This window comes from Melopsittacus undulatus, unplaced genomic scaffold (genome assembly GCF_012275295.1).
Source record: "Melopsittacus undulatus isolate bMelUnd1 unplaced genomic scaffold, bMelUnd1.mat.Z mat_scaffold_330_arrow_ctg1, whole genome shotgun sequence".
Taxonomy (NCBI): Eukaryota; Metazoa; Chordata; class Aves; order Psittaciformes; family Psittaculidae; genus Melopsittacus; species Melopsittacus undulatus.
In genome coordinates, this window is record NW_022994248.1 from 36,984 (window position 1) to 57,713 (window position 20,730).

General features: G+C 42.2%; 1 protein-coding gene and 1 pseudogene across 1 annotated transcript in view; one reads left to right on the forward strand and one right to left on the reverse strand.

Annotated features, from left to right (window-relative positions):
- The window catches only part of LOC117438448 (TBC1 domain family member 8-like), a 48,935-nt gene extending 36,836 nt beyond the window's left edge, over positions 1-12,099 (forward strand). Inside the window, 10 exon segments of the mRNA XM_034073963.1 lie at positions 81-198; positions 4,401-4,686; positions 5,181-5,310; positions 5,605-5,703; positions 6,281-6,349; positions 7,641-7,881; positions 9,197-9,262; positions 9,867-9,956; positions 10,110-10,210; positions 11,463-12,099. Coding sequence (XP_033929854.1) covers positions 81-198; positions 4,401-4,686; positions 5,181-5,310; positions 5,605-5,703; positions 6,281-6,349; positions 7,641-7,881; positions 9,197-9,262; positions 9,867-9,956; positions 10,110-10,210; positions 11,463-11,924 — 1,662 coding nt within the window. The 3' untranslated portion in view covers positions 11,925-12,099.
- Positions 12,100-12,974: 875 nt separating this feature from the next.
- On the reverse strand, positions 12,975-17,944 carry LOC117438449 (60S ribosomal protein L31-like; annotated as a pseudogene).
- Positions 17,945-20,730: the final 2,786 nt, after the last annotated feature.

Here is a 20,730-nt window from a genome sequence, read left to right on the forward strand (position 1 = left end):
TAAAATTAGCCACAATGTAGCTTTTGTCAGTAGGATTTGCTGTCACTAACAAATCCCATTTTCTTCTTTGCCCTTGTAAGTCTATGAACATTTTGACCTCCGTGTTGCTGTTGTATGCCAAAGAGGAAGAAGCCTTTTGGCTGCTGGTTGCTGTGTGTGAGCGAATGCTGCCGGATTACTTCAATCACCGAGTGATAGGTGAGCTCGTGCCTCTTGCTAACTGGGAAGGGGCAGATGAATGGCACTGGGGTGAGTGAAATGCTCAGGGTCTTCTGAGATCCAGAACCCATAGGTGAGGTGGTCCATTGACTTGTGCAGTGGGCCAGCAGTGGTGACTGCTCAGGTTCCAGCTAGGGTTGGTTTTGGTTTGAAGGGTTTGAACTGCAAGAACTATAAATATATGTTCAGTTTTACAGTTTGTTTTTAACCTGTTGGTCAGAAGGCAGTGACGCTTTTGCCTGTTAGGTAAAAATAGAAGAGCCTGCATATCTTGGTTGGGGTTTGTGTGTGTATGTGTATGTGTTCAGTACTGGAGACTCAAGCTGTTTAAGATGAACCTAGGAAAGATCTGCTAGGGTAGCTATTTCTGATCTGACTTGTCTGAGTTGCCTGGCTGCTGGAGCAATACAGGCTTGCATCTGAACTGGCCCTTTGTAATGAGGGTTGATACAAAACCCTCTGAATGTTAGATGCTGCATTAAGAACTAAGCTCAGTCCTTCTGCAGTGTGTGCCTTCTACTGCATGTGCTATGCCTCCTGTTACTTTCAGTGCAACTATTTTTAAGACTTGTGCAAAGTCTGGCTGCCTAATGCACAGAAAGAGAAGGGCTGAGCAGCTTGAGGCAGTAATTGCAGGTATGCATACAAGAAAGAGTTTTTGTTCTTTGTAGTTGCTTTACTTCCTTTTCTTACACAAACGTTTGATAGCTTATTCCCTTTTTAATATCAACCTTTAGCTACTCTTAACTCTTTAGCTACTCTTTAGTGTCTGCTGTTATACCACCGCTGTAGCAAAAGGAGGGATCAGTGTAAGTTAGGAGGTGGGGACAGGAGGAAATCCCTGGCAGTAGTGGTTCTGCGAGCTATAAATGGTGTGGGCACTCTTGTGCTGCTTGGGGAGAGGGAGAACACATTTGAGTTATCAAATCTTTTGCTTGGAGCATAGGATCATTACGCCTCCTTCCTGACACTGTGCTGCTGCGATTATTGTCTTGTTACTGACCTGGCAGATAAGGAAAGTTAAAGCAGAGTTATTCCAAAGTTAGCTGGATGTGTAAGGGTGTTTTGTGGTGCTTTGAATGCCATTGATATTTTCCAGTTATGGATTGGGCACTGTAACTATCCTGCTTGTCAGCATTTTGGTTCTTGTTTCCAAATGTGACTTTAAAAAGCTATCTTGATGACTTACTTCCATGTTTGTCTATCTTCTTCCTTGATTAAAACAGAAACAGAGCTTTATCTGTCCTTGTGCATTTCTAGATATCATCAGCCTGTCTTGAGTTACTGATAACTTTGGTACTTGCTGGGTTATTGCCCTTAAGTAACATTCTCCACACCCAAACTTGAGTTATGCCACTTGGCCAGCCAAATTGCTGCCCTGAGTTGTACTTAATTTTGGTTTTCTATCTTGCCTGTTACTTGCCATGGCTACAGCCTGCATTGTTTGAGTGCTGATAGTCTTTGTCATCCTGTCTTTCTGTTTCCTTGTCCTCTGTAGCCAAAGGAAAAAGTACTGTGACTCTAGAAGAAGAGGTACTGCTGTGGCTCACCACAGTGTGAAGAGCCAGGGACTTCAGCTCAGAAGTTCCCCTGCTCCCCCATTCGAATGGCAGCAGGGTAGTTTTGCAGCATGGTTGCTTCACTAAGCAGTTATTTGTGCAGCTTTGATGTACTTTAGTGTGCCAAAATCCGTGCTACAGGTCTTCTTCACCCTGCCTCTCCTCTGGTTCCTGTTGCTTGAGTTAGTGTTCTTGGCTTTGCATTTCTGTTGACCTTGTCTAAATTTTGTATTGTTTCTTACTGCATAATACTTCCAAGACCTAACTTTCCCTCTTTGCACTGCCAACACTGTTGTCCAAATTTTGGTCTCTGTACATTTGGTGATCTCTGACCTTGCTACCTGTCACTGTGCTTTTCCTCTTCAGTGTCAGCCAGTAATGTGTACAGTCAAAACAGCTACTGAATTAATGACCTTGGTTATAACAGGCCTTCTTAGCTCCATCTTCTCTTGGGCCTTTTCTTTATGATATTCAAAATATTCTATTTATTTTATTTTTAATGGGTTTTGCTTTCAAATTGTAGGCACTTCAGTCCTACTCAGTCTTTTTATTACATGACCATCTCCTTCCTTCTGTCTTGCCAGCTATGACCAATCTGTCTTTTCACAAGTCTTTTCATCATTTCCCTGCTTGTAAATGGGGAAAGCCTGCAGGCAGGGATGGCACACATTATCTCCTTATTCAGGAATTCCCTCTGTCCTCCTTTTTTTGCAATGCCTAGAGGAAATTATAAATAGATAAAGATAGGAACAAGTTATACTTGGGTCAAAAGTGGTGGCAAAGGTCATACGTATTCTATTCTCATGTTACCATGACTTTTCCATTTTCTCCATGAACCAGCAGTCAGTCTTACTCTGTCTGTTAGTCTGTCTTCATCTTGATATAATAATTCTCGAAGCACTGAAAATCTAATTTCATTTCTATGATTTACCTTTTCAGTCTTGGAGATGTCATTTAGTTTGCATCTTGGGTCGTTATTTTTTAAATGGATACCCTGGTATTTTTCTACCTCATCATGGTTCCATGCTATAATATGTTAGAGATTCAGTTGCTCAGATTTTGTGGTTTCTGGGAGCCTAATGAAGAGGTGGGCATAAAAGTCACTTTGCATACTTGACTTTCATCTACAGTGTCAACACTTAATTACAATAAGATATATGAAAGATCTGGGCAGCGTCGCACATTCCTTTTAAACCTCTGATTTTGCCAGTGCTGCCTTAGTCTTTTATATGTGTGTGCCTATCGGTCTCTGGCTTCCTCCAAATACCCCTTAGCCAGCTCAGTCTTTTGTGGCAATGTTAACTATGGCTATTAAATTATTTATATTAAGCTTGTTAAAAACAAACCTGAACAAAACCTGCCCTCTGTTGAGTAACCTCAGTCTGTTTTCTCCTCTGTTTTCTTTACCCTTTTATTTATGACAGGAGAAGGCTCTCTCTTCAAAGCAAAGCACCATGCTTGATGTGTTTCTCAAGAGCTCTTTGCATGTCCCTGGGCACTTCATTTTCATTTGTGGTGCTGTTACGTTTGTTCAGCCACCAGCAGAAGCTCTTTGTGGCTTCATGTGAGAAGTTCTAAGACAGATGAGTGTCATAGCTGGGGGGTTTTTATGATTTGGATGGAAAGCCAAAAGATGCTGTCTGTCTGCCACGAATTGTCTGGGTTACATTCTGCTTTTGGGCCACAGAAGTTTTGAGTGATAAAGGTATATATGTCTCTGGAATTTCATAGTGATTAAAGTTGTCTCCTAGTATTAGCAGAACATGGACTATGAGAAAGAAATGAAGTAACTTGAAAGGAAAGAAAAATATTTGAAAAGCTACCTGCATTTTGTGCTTGGGAATATTTTTAACTTGTGGAGTTTTTGGTTAAAGCCTGTGATGTGGCAGATCTGGTTTGTAGACACAGGCCACTTCAGTGATATGAAACTACACTGATTCTACGATAGCTGCTGATAAAGCAGGACTGAGCTAGTAGCTAAAACAGAGACCACATCTGCTCCTTTTGAAAGATGGGTTGAGACAGTTAAGAAAGCTTGTATTTGGGCATTGCAGAAATCCTTTGTTCTTTATATATAGATATATATGAGTATATGTTTATATCTGTGCATGTATTGATGTGTAAATATTTTTCTTCCTGCTCAGTGTGTGTAGCCATATCTGGATTTCCATCTTGTATTTTTTTTCATGTAGAACAAAAGCTCCACTGCCTGCTTGCTTGAGTATATACACTGGAGAGGAACGTCTTATTTTCATTGCATAGATCCCAAGTTGAAAAGTAAAACACTTTAAAAATTGCTTTTGCTAGCACTTTATTATTCTGTGCTCTTTTAGCCAAAAGCAACAGCTCTGCTGTTACTATTTCATTGCACTGTAAAGGCACTTTGGAGAATCAACACAGTCTTTTTGTAGCTGGCTGTACAGTAAGGATTATGGACATGAGGACTGGGGCTGAGGTCCCAGCAGGAGGATAGTGGGATTTTTCATTGTAGATGTGTATGTATCTTGTCAGTTTAGATTTTAAGAAGATCTTGCAGTTGATAGTTGACAACGATCATTAGCTTTAAAGAATATTTTTTTGCAGTGTCAGTCCTGGCTAATACTGTTTCTCTATGACTTGCAGGTGCTCAGGTAGACCAGTCAGTGTTCGAAGAGCTTATAAAAGAGCAACTTCCAGAGCTGGCTGAACATATGAAGGACCTGACAGCCTTAGCTTCCATCTCTCTTTCCTGGTTCCTTACCCTTTTCCTTAGCATCATGCCCTTGGAAAGTGCTGTGAATGTTGTGGACTGCTTCTTCTATGATGGGATCAAAGCTATTTTCCAGTTGGGCTTGGCCATACTGGAAGCCAATGCTGTGGATCTGTGTAATAGCAAGGATGATGGGCAGGCCCTGATGATTCTGAGCAGGTATGGCTGGGCAGGACTACTCCTTCCATCATGGACCATTCTGCCCTAAAAAAGGCTTTTGGGTGCCATTGTATTATGGACCCTGTAGGCACCTGCAAGACCCACTGTGTTGCTGCTGCTTTCAGTGTCTGCCTTAAACAATGGACTTTGTACATGGATGAGTAGCTGTCCTGTGACATTTCTTGGCGGTGCTGAGACATGCATTGATTGTGTCAGTGTGCAGTATTTACTGCTGCTCTTCATGCCTTCCCCAGAGTGACGGGCTTCCTGCTCCAGGCTTCAAGGAGACAGAAGTTTTCTTCCTTGGGCTGCATTTAGTCATTTGGCTGGCTTGCTGTTCCTCAGATGAGTAATCATGAAGGCACTTTTGAAAAGCCCAGCAGCCCAAACTCCAATTTATTTCTAAGTCTGAGCCATAAGACCTGTTTGGTTATTCATATAGAGAAAATCAAAGTGCAGAGCAATCTGTGTTGCTTCTATTTTTTTCCTTTCAGGTTTTTAGAGCATGTCAAAAACGAGGAAAGTCCTCTGCCACCTATTGGTAACCACCATGCATTCTTCAGTGATGACCAAGAACCCTCTCCAGTGACTGAAATAGCTAACCTAATTCATGATTCCTATGAGGTAAAATGCTGCTCTGTGTTGACTGGTCAGTTAAGTTTTAAAAAAGAAAAAGATTAAATTCAACATGGATGTTTAAAAAGTTAATACACATTTTACAGATTCCTCGACTAAGTGCTCAAATGCACAAGGCTAAGTGTGCTATAAATACCTACACTGACAGATATATTAGAGATTGGGTATGCTTTTTCCTCATAAGATACCTTAAATATGTAAAAAGTTGGATTTCCATTAAATAAGAAACACAAATATCATAAAATACTATAAAAATAATAAACTTCTGTTCCTTGCATGTAGAAATTTGGAGATCACTCTGTGGCACAAATAGAGCATATGCGCTACAAACACCGAATACGTGTCCTGCAGAGCCACGAAGACACAACCAAGCAAAATGTGGTGAGGAGGATACTGTTTTGACTGAGGTAGCTTAACATCTCCTCTCTTGAGGCAGGTGCCTTTTGTTTTGTGACAGGCACTACCAGATCTGGAAAAAGGGAAGAATCATTACCGAGTCTAGAAAGAGCTCTTTCCTGGTGATGCTCATGGGTTTGGTTTTTCTTTTGTGGCCACATGCATTATTTTCTACTGGGGATTTAACATTATGAAGGCTTTAACAGTAGGAACAATGGCAAGACTGTCCAGCTCAGCACCTTTGTCCATGGCCCTAGGCAAATGCCCCGGGGACGAGTGTTAGAAGAGAGCAAGGGCCATTCGATGCTTCCCTGGCCTCCTGTGACCTGTAGCTTAGGGACTTCCTGTCTTTGTTTCCAACAGCCCTAGAGGGATTTCTCTTTTCATGGATCAGTCCAACCCATGAACCTAAAGAAGGGAAAAAAACTGCAAAGATTTTTTCAATACTGTAGTTGTCAGCTGTCTCAAGTAAAAACAGTCCTGTGGGGCTCATGGGTCTGCCCATATAAGTGATGACATGGGAAAAACAATTGCTATTAATGTGATTATCTTTATTTTTAAGCTCCGAGTTGTCATCCCAGATGTTTCGATTCTTCCTGAAGATTTAGAGGAATTGTATGACTTGTTCAAGGTTGGTGTCCTTGAGAAGCAGGGGATGCAGTGCTGCTTCAGACCTTGTATCCTCTGCCACAGCAGTACTGTTTGGATGGGATCTTGGCATTTTGTCCTTTCTGCAGCTGCCTAGTTGTTAAAGAGGAACACTAATGTACTGATCCTTCAAAGGAGAATTGCTTCAGTTTCCTTTCTAACTTGTTGCTTGAAAATGGTCCATAAGAAATTAGGTTCTGGTAACTTTCACATGCAGAATAAATTAAATGCATAGCTCTGCTCACTCTGCTCAGCAGTATGTTTGTGTCTTGCTCTCTTTAAAGGTAGACTCTGTTTTCCATGGGGGAAAAAAAATACCCTCAAACTTGTGTCTCTGCTATTGATTCCAAATTTTCTAATGGTTAAGGTTTTTTTTTAGAACTAAAAGCATTTTCTACTTTCATTCTTTTCTCTCAAGCTGATATTTGAAAGAACTACTATAAAAAGGTTATTTGGAGACAGGGTCATCTAAGCCTGTACAACTATACTTGACTTAGAAGTCCAAGCATGTAATTATCACCCTTAATGGACCATTTCTTTTGTGTATTGTTCATAGTCATAAATACTAGGTACTGAGAATATGACTGTGGTATGTTCTTACTGTTACATAGCTTTGTGGCTAAAAGCAGCAGTATCCTCCCTCAATTAGTGGTTGCAAGATGCTGCTGCTGGGGCTTGCTCTTCAGTGCTTCCCTGCTGCTTCTTGCTGCTCTGGTTTTAAGCATGGACTGGCTTGCACTCCACCCCTTTCTTCAATTCATTTGTTGTTGGTGGTTCCTTTTTCATTAGCTCCCCTGGGACAGCTTGTTTTGTTAGGACTCCTTGTTTTCCATCAGTCTGTCCCTAAGGGAAGACTAATAGGTGTGGTATCCAAATGGAGACGTCTGAGATAGAATAAATGAGCAGGTCAGGCCTGTGTAATACTTACTCTTGATTTTCTCTGACCCTCTGTACCTCTGGTTGGTTAGAGACATCCTGGGTGAGATGTGGCTAATAGAGTTTCAGTAGCCTGCAGTGAATTTCTTCCAAGAATCTGCTGTGTCTCCCTCCAAATTTATTAATCATCCATTGGAAATCATGCGAACGCTTGGCTGCTTTAATTAAAGATTGCTTTTTCTCACAGGAATGGGCTTAGTATCATTCTAACACCTCATACAAAGAGAATGTTAAGCTTTTCCAGTGTACTTTGATGCAAATCAAAGCCTTTTTCTGCTGGTTGTACTCTTGATACTGCACACCACAACCCCACCTCTCCCACCTCTGATTTCTCCTAGAGGGAACATTTAATAAGGTGTTACTGGGAAACGACAAGTGCAGTCAGTGAGCGACATGACCCCAGCAGACCATACGCTGAGCAGTACCGCATCGATGCCCAGCAGTTTGCCAACCTGTACAGGTTGGTCTCACCCTGGACCTGCGGGGAGCACACCGATGTCCTCGCTCAAAGGACTTTCAGGCTCCTGGATGAGAACATGGACAGGTTGATTGAATTCAAGGGGTTCGCCAGCTGCTTAGGTATCCACTTCCCTGTGGGCTGGAAGGTGGGGAGAACAGGGGGTTGGCACATGGGTGAGACATGCATGTATAATATGCCATTCAGCTTGCAGGGGAGCATGTGGGCAGATGGTTTTCTTGGGCTTGTAATTAGCCTAGTCAGTGACCTTTACTAATTTTTTTGTGTTCCAATCACCTGAAGTTGATTATATTTCAAAGACAGCCTAAGGACAAGACTGAATATTCATAGAATCACAGAATGGATTGAGTTGGAAAGGACCTTAAGATCATCTAGTTCCACCCCCCCCCTCCCAGGGCAGGGATGTCTCACACTAGACCAGGTTGCCCAAGGCTGTGTATTAAAATTATTTGGGTCTGCATTGAATGCTAAAAAATCCTCTCTATGGGATTGTTGTTCTCACTATACCTCTTTGTAGCTGCTTCTTGAAGACTTAATCTTACACAACTGACTGCTCTTTGCCTTGTATGTTCACAATAAGCAGAACAAAAAAGATGTGGCCAGCATGGATGGAGAGCTGCACTAGGGCTGGTCTTGTGGCCACCAGCTGCTCTAACGAGATGAGACTGCTCGTCCCAAAATCCAGCTGAAAAAGAAAGTGGCAAATCATGACTGTTGCATGACCCCAAGTGAAAAAAAATGATATCAACATTCAGAGCTTCAATAAAAATCAGTGACTCCGTATTTGCACCAGTTATGTTTTTTAGAACTTTCTGAAGTGAACCAGGGCACCCTATATTACATTATTTGATTTTGATTCTTAGAAGGATTCAACTTTGAATTAAATGTAAAAAAAAGGTCTTCACAGTATTCCAGTGCAATTGAAAGTTTAGAATCTCATTTCTACTGGTCATTGAACAGATGAATTATATGTGATGTAGTTTTCTCCTTTGGGCTTACTCTACAGAAGAGCAAGAAGGGATGAAGGGGAGAAATATTAAGAATATGGTGGCCCCAATGGGAATTTTCTGCCTCTCCCCTCTCACGCTACTGTTAATCTATGGCAGCAAACAGCCCTTGCTAGATTCCCTTCCATCCTCCTTGGTATTTTTAGCTGATGCTGAGGCTCCATAAGGTTAGGTATTCCCAGTCTATTTGACAAGAACAAAGACCAAACCAGATGGCCCTCATCTGCTGTTCCACATTGACAAGCACAACTTAAAATATTGCAACGTAATATACTGGCCATATGTTTTAGTGTATTGTCCATACAAACAATTATCTTTTTATACACAGAGAGATGCCTGGTTTATTTTAAACTCTGGAAGCAAATGCTCTGGTCCCACTTCCTTTTGTTCGTTTTTTTTTCTCTTGCAGATGTTATGTATAATGGAGAAATGAATGAAAAGATAAAGTTACTATATAAGCTGCATATCCCACCGGGTAAGAATTCTAAAAGGGAAGGAATACCTCCATTTCCAAAAGATAACCTCTTGCTTAAAGCTTTTAGGAAAAGGCTGCATAATGAAGAACTCCATCTTGCTTGCTTCAGCCGGGAGCTTATAGGATGTGCATTTGTAATTTGCATTATAAAAATTACTCCAGTCAAAACCATTTTGGATTAAATTTATAGATATATAATGTCAAGGCTCACATCTGCTGCATTCAGAGATAATTTGCAGCCAATTATACTGTTACTTCCAGACAAAATGTGAACTGAAGGAGTGGCTTTGGGTGGCTTTGTACTCTGTATACAGTAGATCTCTATCACATCTTGATCCAGCTTTGATGAGGTGACAAAATTCTGTGGTAGTTTCTCTGTGCAAAGTTTTTAATTAAATGTACCACTCCTGGCAAACTTTTGACTCTTTCTGCAGCACCAGTCTGTCTTACTTACAGTAACACAACCTTACAGTAGGACTTAATGCAGTACTGTTTAAAAACATCCTGGCCCAATTACTTTGACTTTTTTAAATATTTAAAATAAATAGTCATTATGCAGCATTTGAAGAATTAATCATTACATTTATCACTTGTTTTTTGATAGCTCTCACAGAGAATGAACGAGACAGCCAGTCACCATTGAAGAATCCTTTGCTGTCAACTTCAAGACCACTAGTTATTGCAAAATCAAATGGTATGTGTCCAGAATGGTTCCCTAATGCGTGTGCATATGAGAGAACCAACTTCCCATTTGCTAACCCTGTATCATCTCTGCTGTTTATTCTGAAATGTCTATTTACTCCAGTGACTTCAAAACTAATTCTTTTTTGTGTCTGTTTCAAAAAAGGTGATGCAGTAGATTACCAGAAGCAGTTGAAGCAGATGCTGAAGGATCTTGCCAAGGAAAAAGATACTAAAACTGAAAAAGAACTGCCAAAAATGAGCCAGGTATGTGTCTTAGAAGTGTTAGTTTGTTTTTAAAGAAAGGGAGAGCACTCAAAAATGCAGTGACTGAATACAACAGTTCAGCTCTTCCTGAGAAAGCGTAACTTGAGCCTGAGCTTAGACTCAGTCCTTTAGAGAACTGGGCTCCTCTCATCCAGAGAGCATGTGTTTTAAGGACTCTGAGCTACCTTTCTAGCTGCTCCCTCTCCTCAGATTGGCTGGTGAAAGAATTTCACTGACCCACAGTGTAACAGGCTGGGAAAAGCCCTCCTCCTAAGCCCAAAGAATTCCCAAGAATTAATACTGCTGTTCTGTCTTCCCTCCTCTCCACGAGACTGCTGTAACTTCTTTCTTAGCCCACTGCCAACTGGCCCTTGGCCTGTCTTAGCCAAACACTAGCTAGAACTGCATGAAGTAAGAAAGAGCTGAAGGCTCTCATCATCTTACCATCTCCTCCCTAATGCTAGTAGAGCTCTGTGTATCCTGTTGGCCTAAGGAAATCTGCAGGGAAAAGGGTCCTGAATTAGTCAAACAAATGTACAGACATGCAAAGATGAGACTATACCCAGAAACCCTTTGTGCTGGTGTTGCTAATGGGTCACGTACCTATGCTATCAGCTCAGCAGAGACACATATCTCTTCTAAAAGCATTGCTTGACTATTTCCTGCAGTCCCTTTCAACCTGAATTAGCCATCCTACAATTGTATGAATCTTGGGGACTCACAAATTTCCTAGCAGGGTAGGGTATGGAAGCACCCTCTCTAGCCTGATAATCATCTGTGATGGGTGGGGAATGGGGGGAGAGAGGCAGGGAAGATGTCTGAATTTTGTTAGAAGAGCTGGGGAAAGATGGCAGAAACAGCAGACAGGAAGTTGCTCACAGACCTGTGCATGGCTGCTTTGGTTGCAACTCATTCTTTTTAACAGCCGCTAGTTTCCCACCACTAATGGATTGTATCCCTTGCCTTGCATCTTACTTGACCTTTGGACATCTGGGATGCTCTGATCTCCATCAAGACAGCAAAAAACTTTTCTGCTCTGTTCCCTTTTTATTTGCAGCAACAAGGTTTCCTAGTATCTGTGGGTTGAAATCTCTTGAGTAGCATTTCTTTAAAAGCAGGCAGGAATTATAAATGAGGATATAAATGTACACGGCATTCTGCCTTCCGTTGCAGTACTGCATCCTCACCTGACTCCTATGCTTAGTTAGCCACAACCTGGCTGTTCAGTAGTTTGTTTTGTCATCCTTTACAGAGGGAGTTCATTCAGTTCTGCAAAACCTTGTATAGCATGTTTCATGAAGATCCAGAGGAGAATGATTTGTATCAAGCTATTGCCACTGTGACCACACTGTTACTTCAGATTGGAGAAGTAGGACAAAGAAGCATAAGCCTGGGGAGTGGATCAGACGAGTTCACTGAGGACTTGCAGCCTGAGGCCTCCACTTCAGACCAGGACGCTGTTTTTACTGACACTGTGAAGAGCCCTCAGAAAGACTCTCAACCTTCTCCTGTGACTGAAGGGGACTGGACCGTCTCTTTTGAACATATTTTAGCATCCCTCTTGACTGAACAATCATTAGTTAACTTCTTTGAAAAACCCTTAGAAATAAAGCCCAAACTTGAGAATGCAAAGCTAAATCAATATAGTCTCAAAACAAATGGAATGAGCTGCCAGTCACGGGGGGAACATACAAAACTAAACACACAGTCATAGCAAACCCATCAAAACCGAAATGCACTGAAGTAATGCCAAAGCACATACTGTAAAAGGCTTTCAGTTAGCAGTGGACTTTTGATAAACAATGTATTGGTCTGTGTTTTCAGTTTAAGAGCTTTAAAAGCTAAAAGATGTATAGGTTTGTTTTGTGCCATTGATTTATTAATTGTGTTCTTGTTGTGAATGTCAAAGGAAACATCTGTCTACAGTGTGAAGACACTGAGTCCTCTTCCACACTGGGAGAGCAGAGGCTGGCTCCCGTTGTCCTTTTGATCAGAGGAAAACACTTCTCAGCTACTGTCTGCAGTTTGGGTTGCCTTTTTTGCACTAATACTGAAAACTGTTTCAATGCTGGTAATTGAAACTATTTTAATATATTTGATTGTATTCCAATTTGTATGTCTTGCTGAAACGTTAAGTGTACATGGACTGTGCTTCTGATGTTGGTCTGTGAAAACATGCACTTTTCAATAAACCCTTTTTATACTAGACTTGTATTAACAGTATTTGTTGATTTACAGAAGTAAGTGCCTTTGGTCCCTGCTTCATTAAACCAATTCCCTCAGCTAGCATGCTCACAATTAATTCATGGGATGGAAGGCCATGTTTCAGTGCAGAGCACAGTCCTGCTTCAGAAAAGCTCACTGTTTCTGTCTAGGAGGCTAGAGAGGCACTAAATACAGGGAATTTACTTTATCCATAAGAGATTTCACGTATGAAGTATTACTCTAAGTTTTGGGGGCTGGGGTTGTTATTTATTTTTTTTTTTAAACAAATTTGTCTTTAACTTAAAATAGCTGTGTAGTGGATCTTAATTCCCACGGGAATTACCAAAATCACTAGGACTTTGCCACCCCCATAGGATCACCCACATCTCTTCCTTATTCCATATCTAACAGAAGTCTACAGTACCTTTAAGAAAGTTAGACACCCTTATATACAAGCCCAAAGAAAGTAAGATCCTTTAAGATATTGTCACCTGTTCAACTCAATGCTTCATGAATGAGAGCTTGAAGAGACTGGACAATAAAAGAACCAACTTGGGAATAAACTTTCTTTTTATCCTTTTATTGTAATGAAAATCAGTTTAATTTTCATCCACATTGACTGTCTGTAGACCTGCAAAACAAGAAACTGTATCACCACCTGCTGCTAGGGCAATTCCCTTTATGTATATACAAGTCTTCACAAGGAAGTACACCTACAGTTTCAAAGCTAGTTTGGTGATCGTGTTCTGGAAGAGCATACTACACAGACAAGTACTTCACCAAAAGCTTCATGTTAAAATAATTCTGCAAATAAGACACTTCTCAAATGACTAAGCAGAAAAAGCTCAAACTGCTTGAGCTTTTGACATCAGAGGATGGACTTTACATGGGAGAACAAATCTTAAAACTATCCTAACAACTATGGCTAGTGGGGTTTATTCTCAAAATTTAAATGATAGTTCCCTAAATCCTGTATTTACTTTAATGCTGATCAGGCAAGCTAGCAGCACTGTTCTCTACAGCAAAGCTAGTTTAAGCCAGCAGTATGGCCCCTTCAGCATGCTTTTGCACTGCAAGAGGAGCTGTCCCACTTTGCTACCTGCTCAGAAAACACAGCACAGAGGAAAAGAGATGGCATGCAACCTCACCTTTGAATGTTGTGACTGGTACATAGGTAACCAGTGTGTATAGCTTGTTTGGTGAATCTTCATCCTCATTGCGCTTTCTGGACAAACGGACACGGATACGGTAAGGAACATTCCTAAAATAAAGACAACAGATTAATTTTCAGTAAAATATGTACAGAAACCTGATAATCCATAGAAAAGTTTGCTGCTCCACGATTACTCTCCCCCTCTTCAAATTCTTAAGCTTTGCCTATTTGTACAAAGACACGATGAGTTAATTCTGTTTCTATCTCAGCATCATAACAAGACAGAAATCCTGTACCTTAGAGGCTGTACTGTTTGCCTTAGAGGAACTTTTTTGGTTTGTTTTGTTTTTTAGTTTTGTTAAAGTCAGCAGCTAAGATTTAACCGGGCCTTGAATAAGATGTTCCCATAATCCAGTGGGAGCATAAAGTCAGAAGTGGATCTTCTGTCCACTACTAATTGAGGAAATACATTATGAAGATGATCATGCAGTGTGGATGATCAGCAAGCAGCTGTTACTAACATTTCTTACTAGAACAGAGTGAGGAAAAAACTCCCCAGCAATCTGTTCTGAAGGCCTGAGGCCCATGTCCAAGTCAGAGTTCTGTCCAACCTGTATGCCAGAAATCGCATGGAAATTCTATTGAGCAGCAGACCTGAATGAAGATCTTATTCACAAGCATACAACTGATCCAATATTTCTTCCTCAAAAAGCGTGTGGAAACACAACTAAATCACTTAAGACGATTTTGATAGCAAGTCTGTCCTGGGTTCAGCTGTAGCAGTCATTTTTTCTTCTTCTTAGTAGCATGGAACCTAAGACAAAGTCAAAGCTTGGCATCCCTCCACTAATACTGCCTAAAATACGCTGCTGAGGGAGGGCAGAAAGTAATTAATCCACATAATTTTTCAAGTAACCTCTCACCTCAAATGAACTTGAGGTGGGAATGTGCTTTGACTTACTCCCTTCTTGAAACAAGTCAATAGCATTTTGCACTACTTTACTTAGATTACTATCATAGTAGCTGGCCTCTTGATTTTAGCCTCTCCTGATCCTTCCAGAAGAAGGTATTTTACTTTGCATACATTATTTATTCTAGCAAGTGAAAATTACACTGGGAAAGACTCCTTCCTCCAGACTGCACTTCTACTAGCTAAGTCTTGATTAGCAGCCTCACTACTAAGCTCTGAAGATACACTGTCAGCTGGTTCAGTTGCTACTTCTTCATTGCCTATGAACTGGAACATCTTAACAGGAAGGACAAAGAAACCCTGTCCAGAAGGCCCAGTAACTTAGTCCCATCTTCCACTCTATCTTTGAAGGAAGGGCTGGCCTAAGCACACAGCTCCAAATAAAATACTGTAAATATGTCAAGAGGCTAGACTTGGAATCTAACTCCTAGGAGACATGGTTTAAAACAAGGGCTCACGTGTACCTAGTGTGTCACTCACAGTATTAATCCCTACCAGTTAAATCTTTTACTACGGTTTAAGGACATCCCACTCCTCACAGGAGTCTTTCTGGACCATCTTCGCACATGTCAAACGCCAGATCAGCTACCTCTGTAGCAGTGATTTAACAGACACTGTAATTTCTGCCCCCTAAATTACTTAGCATTTGTACTCCCACAAGAAGATTAATGTCCCTATTTAAAATACACCACACTTTTTGTAGTATTTCAACATCAATTTAGCATGCCTTGAAACCTAAGCCTGTTTAAACACATAACATAAATCCCAGGTACTTATCATGGACTGCAGCTATCACTTAAAAGACATGTTTCTAAAAACTGCTGCAACAGGGATTGGGATACTACAGTATTACAATACTCCCATCCTTTCATTCCCCCTGCCTTCTGCCCCCAGGCCCACATTGCTTCTTTCTTTTGCTTTATTCTTATTAGAGGTAGGAGGAAGTTCTTTTCAGTGCCAGAGTTTATCAAATATGCTGAGGGAGATGACCATAAACACAGAGGTTACAGAAAGCTTATCTTAGCATGCTGTAAGAAAGCAAGCATTTGCAAAGAATAGGCAAATACTGGAAGTCATATACTTTTTTCTTTTTTTTTCCCCAAGTCCTGTACCTCCACATACAGTTATAAGGTTTTTTCCTCACCAATAAGGAAAGTTGCAGAAACCTACCTTATTCCTTTAGCCCAGACTGCTTTGTTCAACCTGGTGTCAATGCGAACATCAGGAGTACCCATTTCTTTCATCGCAAATTTGCGGATCTCCTTAAGAGCACGTGGTGCTCCTTTTCTTGAAGCCCCTGGGACAAATACAAAAGCCATTTCTTTAACTTTAGGACAAGCTGCACCATAACATGACTAGAACTTTACTCTGGTAGATAGCTGCTAACCTTAATACCTATGCCTAATAGAACCACACAGAGAATCATAGAGTGGTTTGAATTGAAGGGACCCTAAAACTCATCTAGTTCCAACCCTCCTGCCATGGGCAAGTACACCTTCCACTTGAGCAGGTTTCTCAAAGTCCCACCCACCCTGGCCTTAAACACTTTATGTAGAATAATTTCAGTTAATTTTGCAACTGCCAGATTGCCAGATGTCTTATTCAAACAGGATAACATCAAAACTTATCACAATATTACTTTAGAGATCAGAGCTTTCAGAAATACTGAGTAACGCTGATGAGAAAAGCAGTACAATAGTAACATAAACTTGACAAAACTATTGAAATCAGGATGAAAATTATGCTATTCTAAGTACTAGCTTCTGCTAAAACAGTATTTTGATCACAGAATCAGTGAATAATTAGGGTTTCAAAGGATCTTAAGATCATCTGGTTCCAGCCTCCCTGCCATGAGCAGGTGTACCTCACACCAGACCATCTCACCCAAGGCTCTGTCCAACCTGGCCTTGAACACTGCTAGGGATGGAGCATTTACCACTTCTTTGGGTGACCTGTTCCAGTGTCTCATCACCTTGACAGTAACAAACTTTTTCCTTCTTTCTAACCTGAACTTCCTCTGTTTTATTTTAAACCCCATTCCCTCTTGTCCTATCACTACAATTCCTGATGAAGAGTCTCTCTCTCGCATCCGTGTAGGCCCCCTTCAGATACTAGAAAGCTGCTGATGGTTATGTTCTTCACATCAGCACACCTGCACCAATGCCACCATGAGAACGGCTTTGGGTTTTTTTACAAGTATAGCTTGTCTCATGCTTGTTATATACAGATTCTGCACAACTAGACATTTACACTAAAAGTTACAGCTGCACTGTGAGTGTTGTGCCAGATGTATTATTTCCACACTGTGACACGCAACTAGTGCCAGTAGTGTCTGAGGTCCCACAGTGGGTTCTATTTAGTATTATTTGCATACTGCTGTTGATATTTAATGCTGGAAAATTGGAAGTGTGTAGAGCGATTACAACTAAGACAAGCATTAACAACAAACATTGCACCCCCTAAGTACTTCATGCCTAAGAAGAGGATAACCCGAAAAGTGGATAGCAGGATCATCAGTAATTAAAAATAGGCTGAATTGCCATAAGCAATCAAACAGGCAAGGCAATTGCATTTAAAGGTGCCACTGCTACCAAATATAACCAATAGGTTTGCTATACTGTCTTGTTTCTCTCTTATTCTAAGTCAGCTTCAGCATTTTCACCAATTGTTTTGATTTGGATATTGTCTTCTTCCATGTGACTGCAGCCATACACATACAAAGAGAATCAAAGGGAGATGCATCTTCTCAAGAAGCACTCTCAAGCACTTTACCACTACATGGTTGTATGAAGGTTCAACATTTTGTCAGGTAAAAAGTTACTCTTGTCTGCACACAAGTATTGTTTCAAGCAAGTCATACCCAGATTTACACCTCACACCAATTTAGCGATAAGCCAATCATCCTTGATGACAACTGTATTTCATTTCTAAAATTTGCTATAGTGGGATAAACTTTAAACTTCACCTGGGATAGATGGCAACCTGTGCACAGACGTAAACAGATCTAGCTTCCAAATTAAGTCCAGAAACACCCCCAAAAAGGAAACTTGCTTGTTCCCAAAAGCCACATCTTAACTGGAGGTCTCCACAGGTAGAGAGCTGCCTCCTCAGGACACAACTGTAGCACAACAGACTAAGCTGTCACACAGTAACATCAGTGCCAGTGAGAATTTGTTCTCTGCCATTTAAAACCAACTGAACCAACTTCCAAAACACTGCTTTTATGTAAGACTTGTATCAATGATAAATAGAACTTACACGCCATGGATCCGCTTGTGAATGTTGATGGTATATTCTCTAGTTACCACCTCATTGATGGCAGAGCGTCCCTTCTTTTTCTCACTACCTTTCTTTGCGGGAGCCATCTGAGCAACGCTGAAAAACATCCATGTATGTCTCAAACACGGACCCAACTTTTCCCATCACCTTCCCTCCCCAGCTTCTCACAAGCAACACCACTCCTACATTCAGCAACTTAACTTTAAGCTTAATGCATCCCCGGGGTCGCAGCAGTTGCAGATTTTACACAGCAACTTTCCAGCATCACAAACGCTTTACTTTCATCTCCCTGACAAGGAACATGAAACAGATCTGAAACTGACTACATCCCATTAAGACTAGGCTCCTGGACAGCCCCAAGCGACCTTGAGACCACTCCGTCCCGCTGCAGCATGCTCCAAGTCCCTTCGTGCTCCGACGCGACCCAGGTGGGTAGCTCAGCCCGTTCCGAAAAGGAGACAGCGATGACAGGCTCCTTCCAGGTCTGACAGAGGTCTACAGCTTCCTCCTCCCTCACCAAGGCCCAGCATGAGTCATAAACCCCCACAAGGACCCCAAAGACCTCCCCGAGCCAGCGCCCTGCCCGCCTCAGCGCAGGCCTAAGGGAGCGAGGGGGGGTACCAGGGAGATGGGCCCCAGCCCCATTGAACACGACACCGCGAGAGGCCCCACTCGGTGCCTCCCGCACCGGGACGTCCCCCCGCGCCGAGCCAGGCGGAGAGCTCCCCCGGCAGCGAGGTACGCAAGGCAGATGGACACGGATTGAAGAGCCCGGCCCCGGGGCCGCCACTCACCCTGCCCCGGGTACAGGCCGGAAGAGACAGCGCACAGCACTGTGGGAGTCAAGACTCCTTCCGGGATGCGGGTGAGGCTGACTGCGCCGGCGCCGGGAGGGGCCTTGGCAAGCGGCTCCGCGCATGTGCAAGGCGTTGTTCGTCCGGGGGTTCCGCGTCTGATGTTAGCGGGCGGTGACAGCGGGTAGTCCCGGTGGATGTTTGGGGTGTTGGTTGTGGCTCTCCCGACTCGAGGGCTGCTTCTGGTGCAGCCAGAGCTGATATCCCCTGAGGATATAGGGTGTCCCTCAGGTGGCCACCTGCCTCTGTGCCATAGGCACCTTCATTTTAGGTGGGGTGTTGTGTGGGGAGCTCGGCTTCAGATGGAGTGGTGTGCTTCTAGCAAGCAGCTTTTCCTGTTCAGATGCGCAGCTCCTGTTTTCGAAGCAGAAGCTGGGTGTTTGCAGTGGCCCTGTCTCCACAGCCCAGAGAGAACGCATGCCCCAAGTTGAAATAGTGTTTCCCCGATCAAGCTTGGTCTCGGGTATAATGAATCACAATAGCCCACCTCTATGAAGAGGATTGACATTGCGTTATGTGTTCAAACAGGGAGCAAGTGTAATTATCCAAACCCAGAATGTATGTACAGGAATGAAATTGAGGCAGAGCATGAAAAAACCAGGTACTGACATAAATCTGTTATTGCAAGTGCTCTGTACCCGTCCAAACAGTGTAAAAACCAGCTTATTAGAAAAACCCACCCCTATTTACAGCTGCTCCTTGTTAGTAGCTTACAGTACTGCTGGTTTTAGAAAGATAAGTGTTTGCTCCAGGGCTGAGCTCGGTTTGGGACATACCTGTTTGCAGTCAGAAGAGATATAGGTGTATTATAAACTATCTCTGAGAGTAAATAAATCCCTCAAGGGGTTTTCTCTTCCTGTGACTTTCATCATAGTAGTTGAGATCTATCAAATGCTGCTTCCACTGTGCTTTCTTCTGAGGTGCTCATGTTCCTTCATTACCTTTTCCCTGCGTGCACTGATTGACCTACAGATTTATTCTCCCATTTCCCAGAATATGCCTGTACAGGACTGGGTGGAATGTATAAAGTTAGATTAACTTAGCCAGCTGGCCTTTGCTTAGGTTTGTCTATAGTTAAAGGAAAGAAAGAGGTTCCCTCAGACATGAAGTGGAAGCACCTTCAGGTTTAGCTTCTTTACACTTCATCTGGTGGGGTCCACTCTTGCTTCACTGAATGCAAACAATAAGTAGGCTAACCCAGACTAGTATCTAAACTTAGCCGTCTTTCTTAGAGACCAGATCTGATATCTAAACACCGTTTAGAAAATAGATACTTGATTCCCTGATCTTCTCTCAGTGAAGTAAGCTAATGTGGACTAAAATACAGGTGTACTGATCAGTGACACCAGCCAGTCTTGCTGTGGAAGGAGTGGAGTCATTTTGCCAGTGGGTTTTCTTTCAGGAGATTTATAGTTCTTTCTGAGCTAAGGGCACATGAACCTTTATAATTTCTCAGAAAGTTTGCTTTACTTTACCATTTCCTGCTCTCAGTCCAATTACCTCCATTGTTCCCCTATGGCACGAAACCACAACTGAACACCCATGTGTGATATAGTGGGAAGAGCAGCATGGTCTGCACCCTTTTGAAGGTAACACTGACTTGGATGGCTGCAAGCTGTCCTGGGGGCCATCCCCTTTCCATCTTGCCGTGTTGAATGAAAACAGTGCTATGCTGAGTTATCTATGTGGTTCTGTGTTGGAGATTGCTGCTCCTGCCACAGTTTCAGCAGAGGGAAATCAGACCTGTACCTTGGCTACTCCATCCTTGCAATATAGTTGAATTTAATGTGAAGAAGAATCTGCACAGGGATGCCAAAGTGGAAACTAGACTGTCTACAATGTTGGCATGATAGCAATTCTAGCAGAGGTGTGTCACAAAATTCAGGATAGTGATTTCTTAAAACTCTGAAGCTGGACATGGGTCAAAGCCCTGGCATGGGCTGGGGTCAAACCATTCTTTAAACCATCTGTTTTGTCCTAAGCTAAAACTAGTTGGAAGTGCAGAGCTGCCCAAGGTCTTTTAAAGTTCTAAAGGAGCTTAGAACTAGCCGTCTTGACT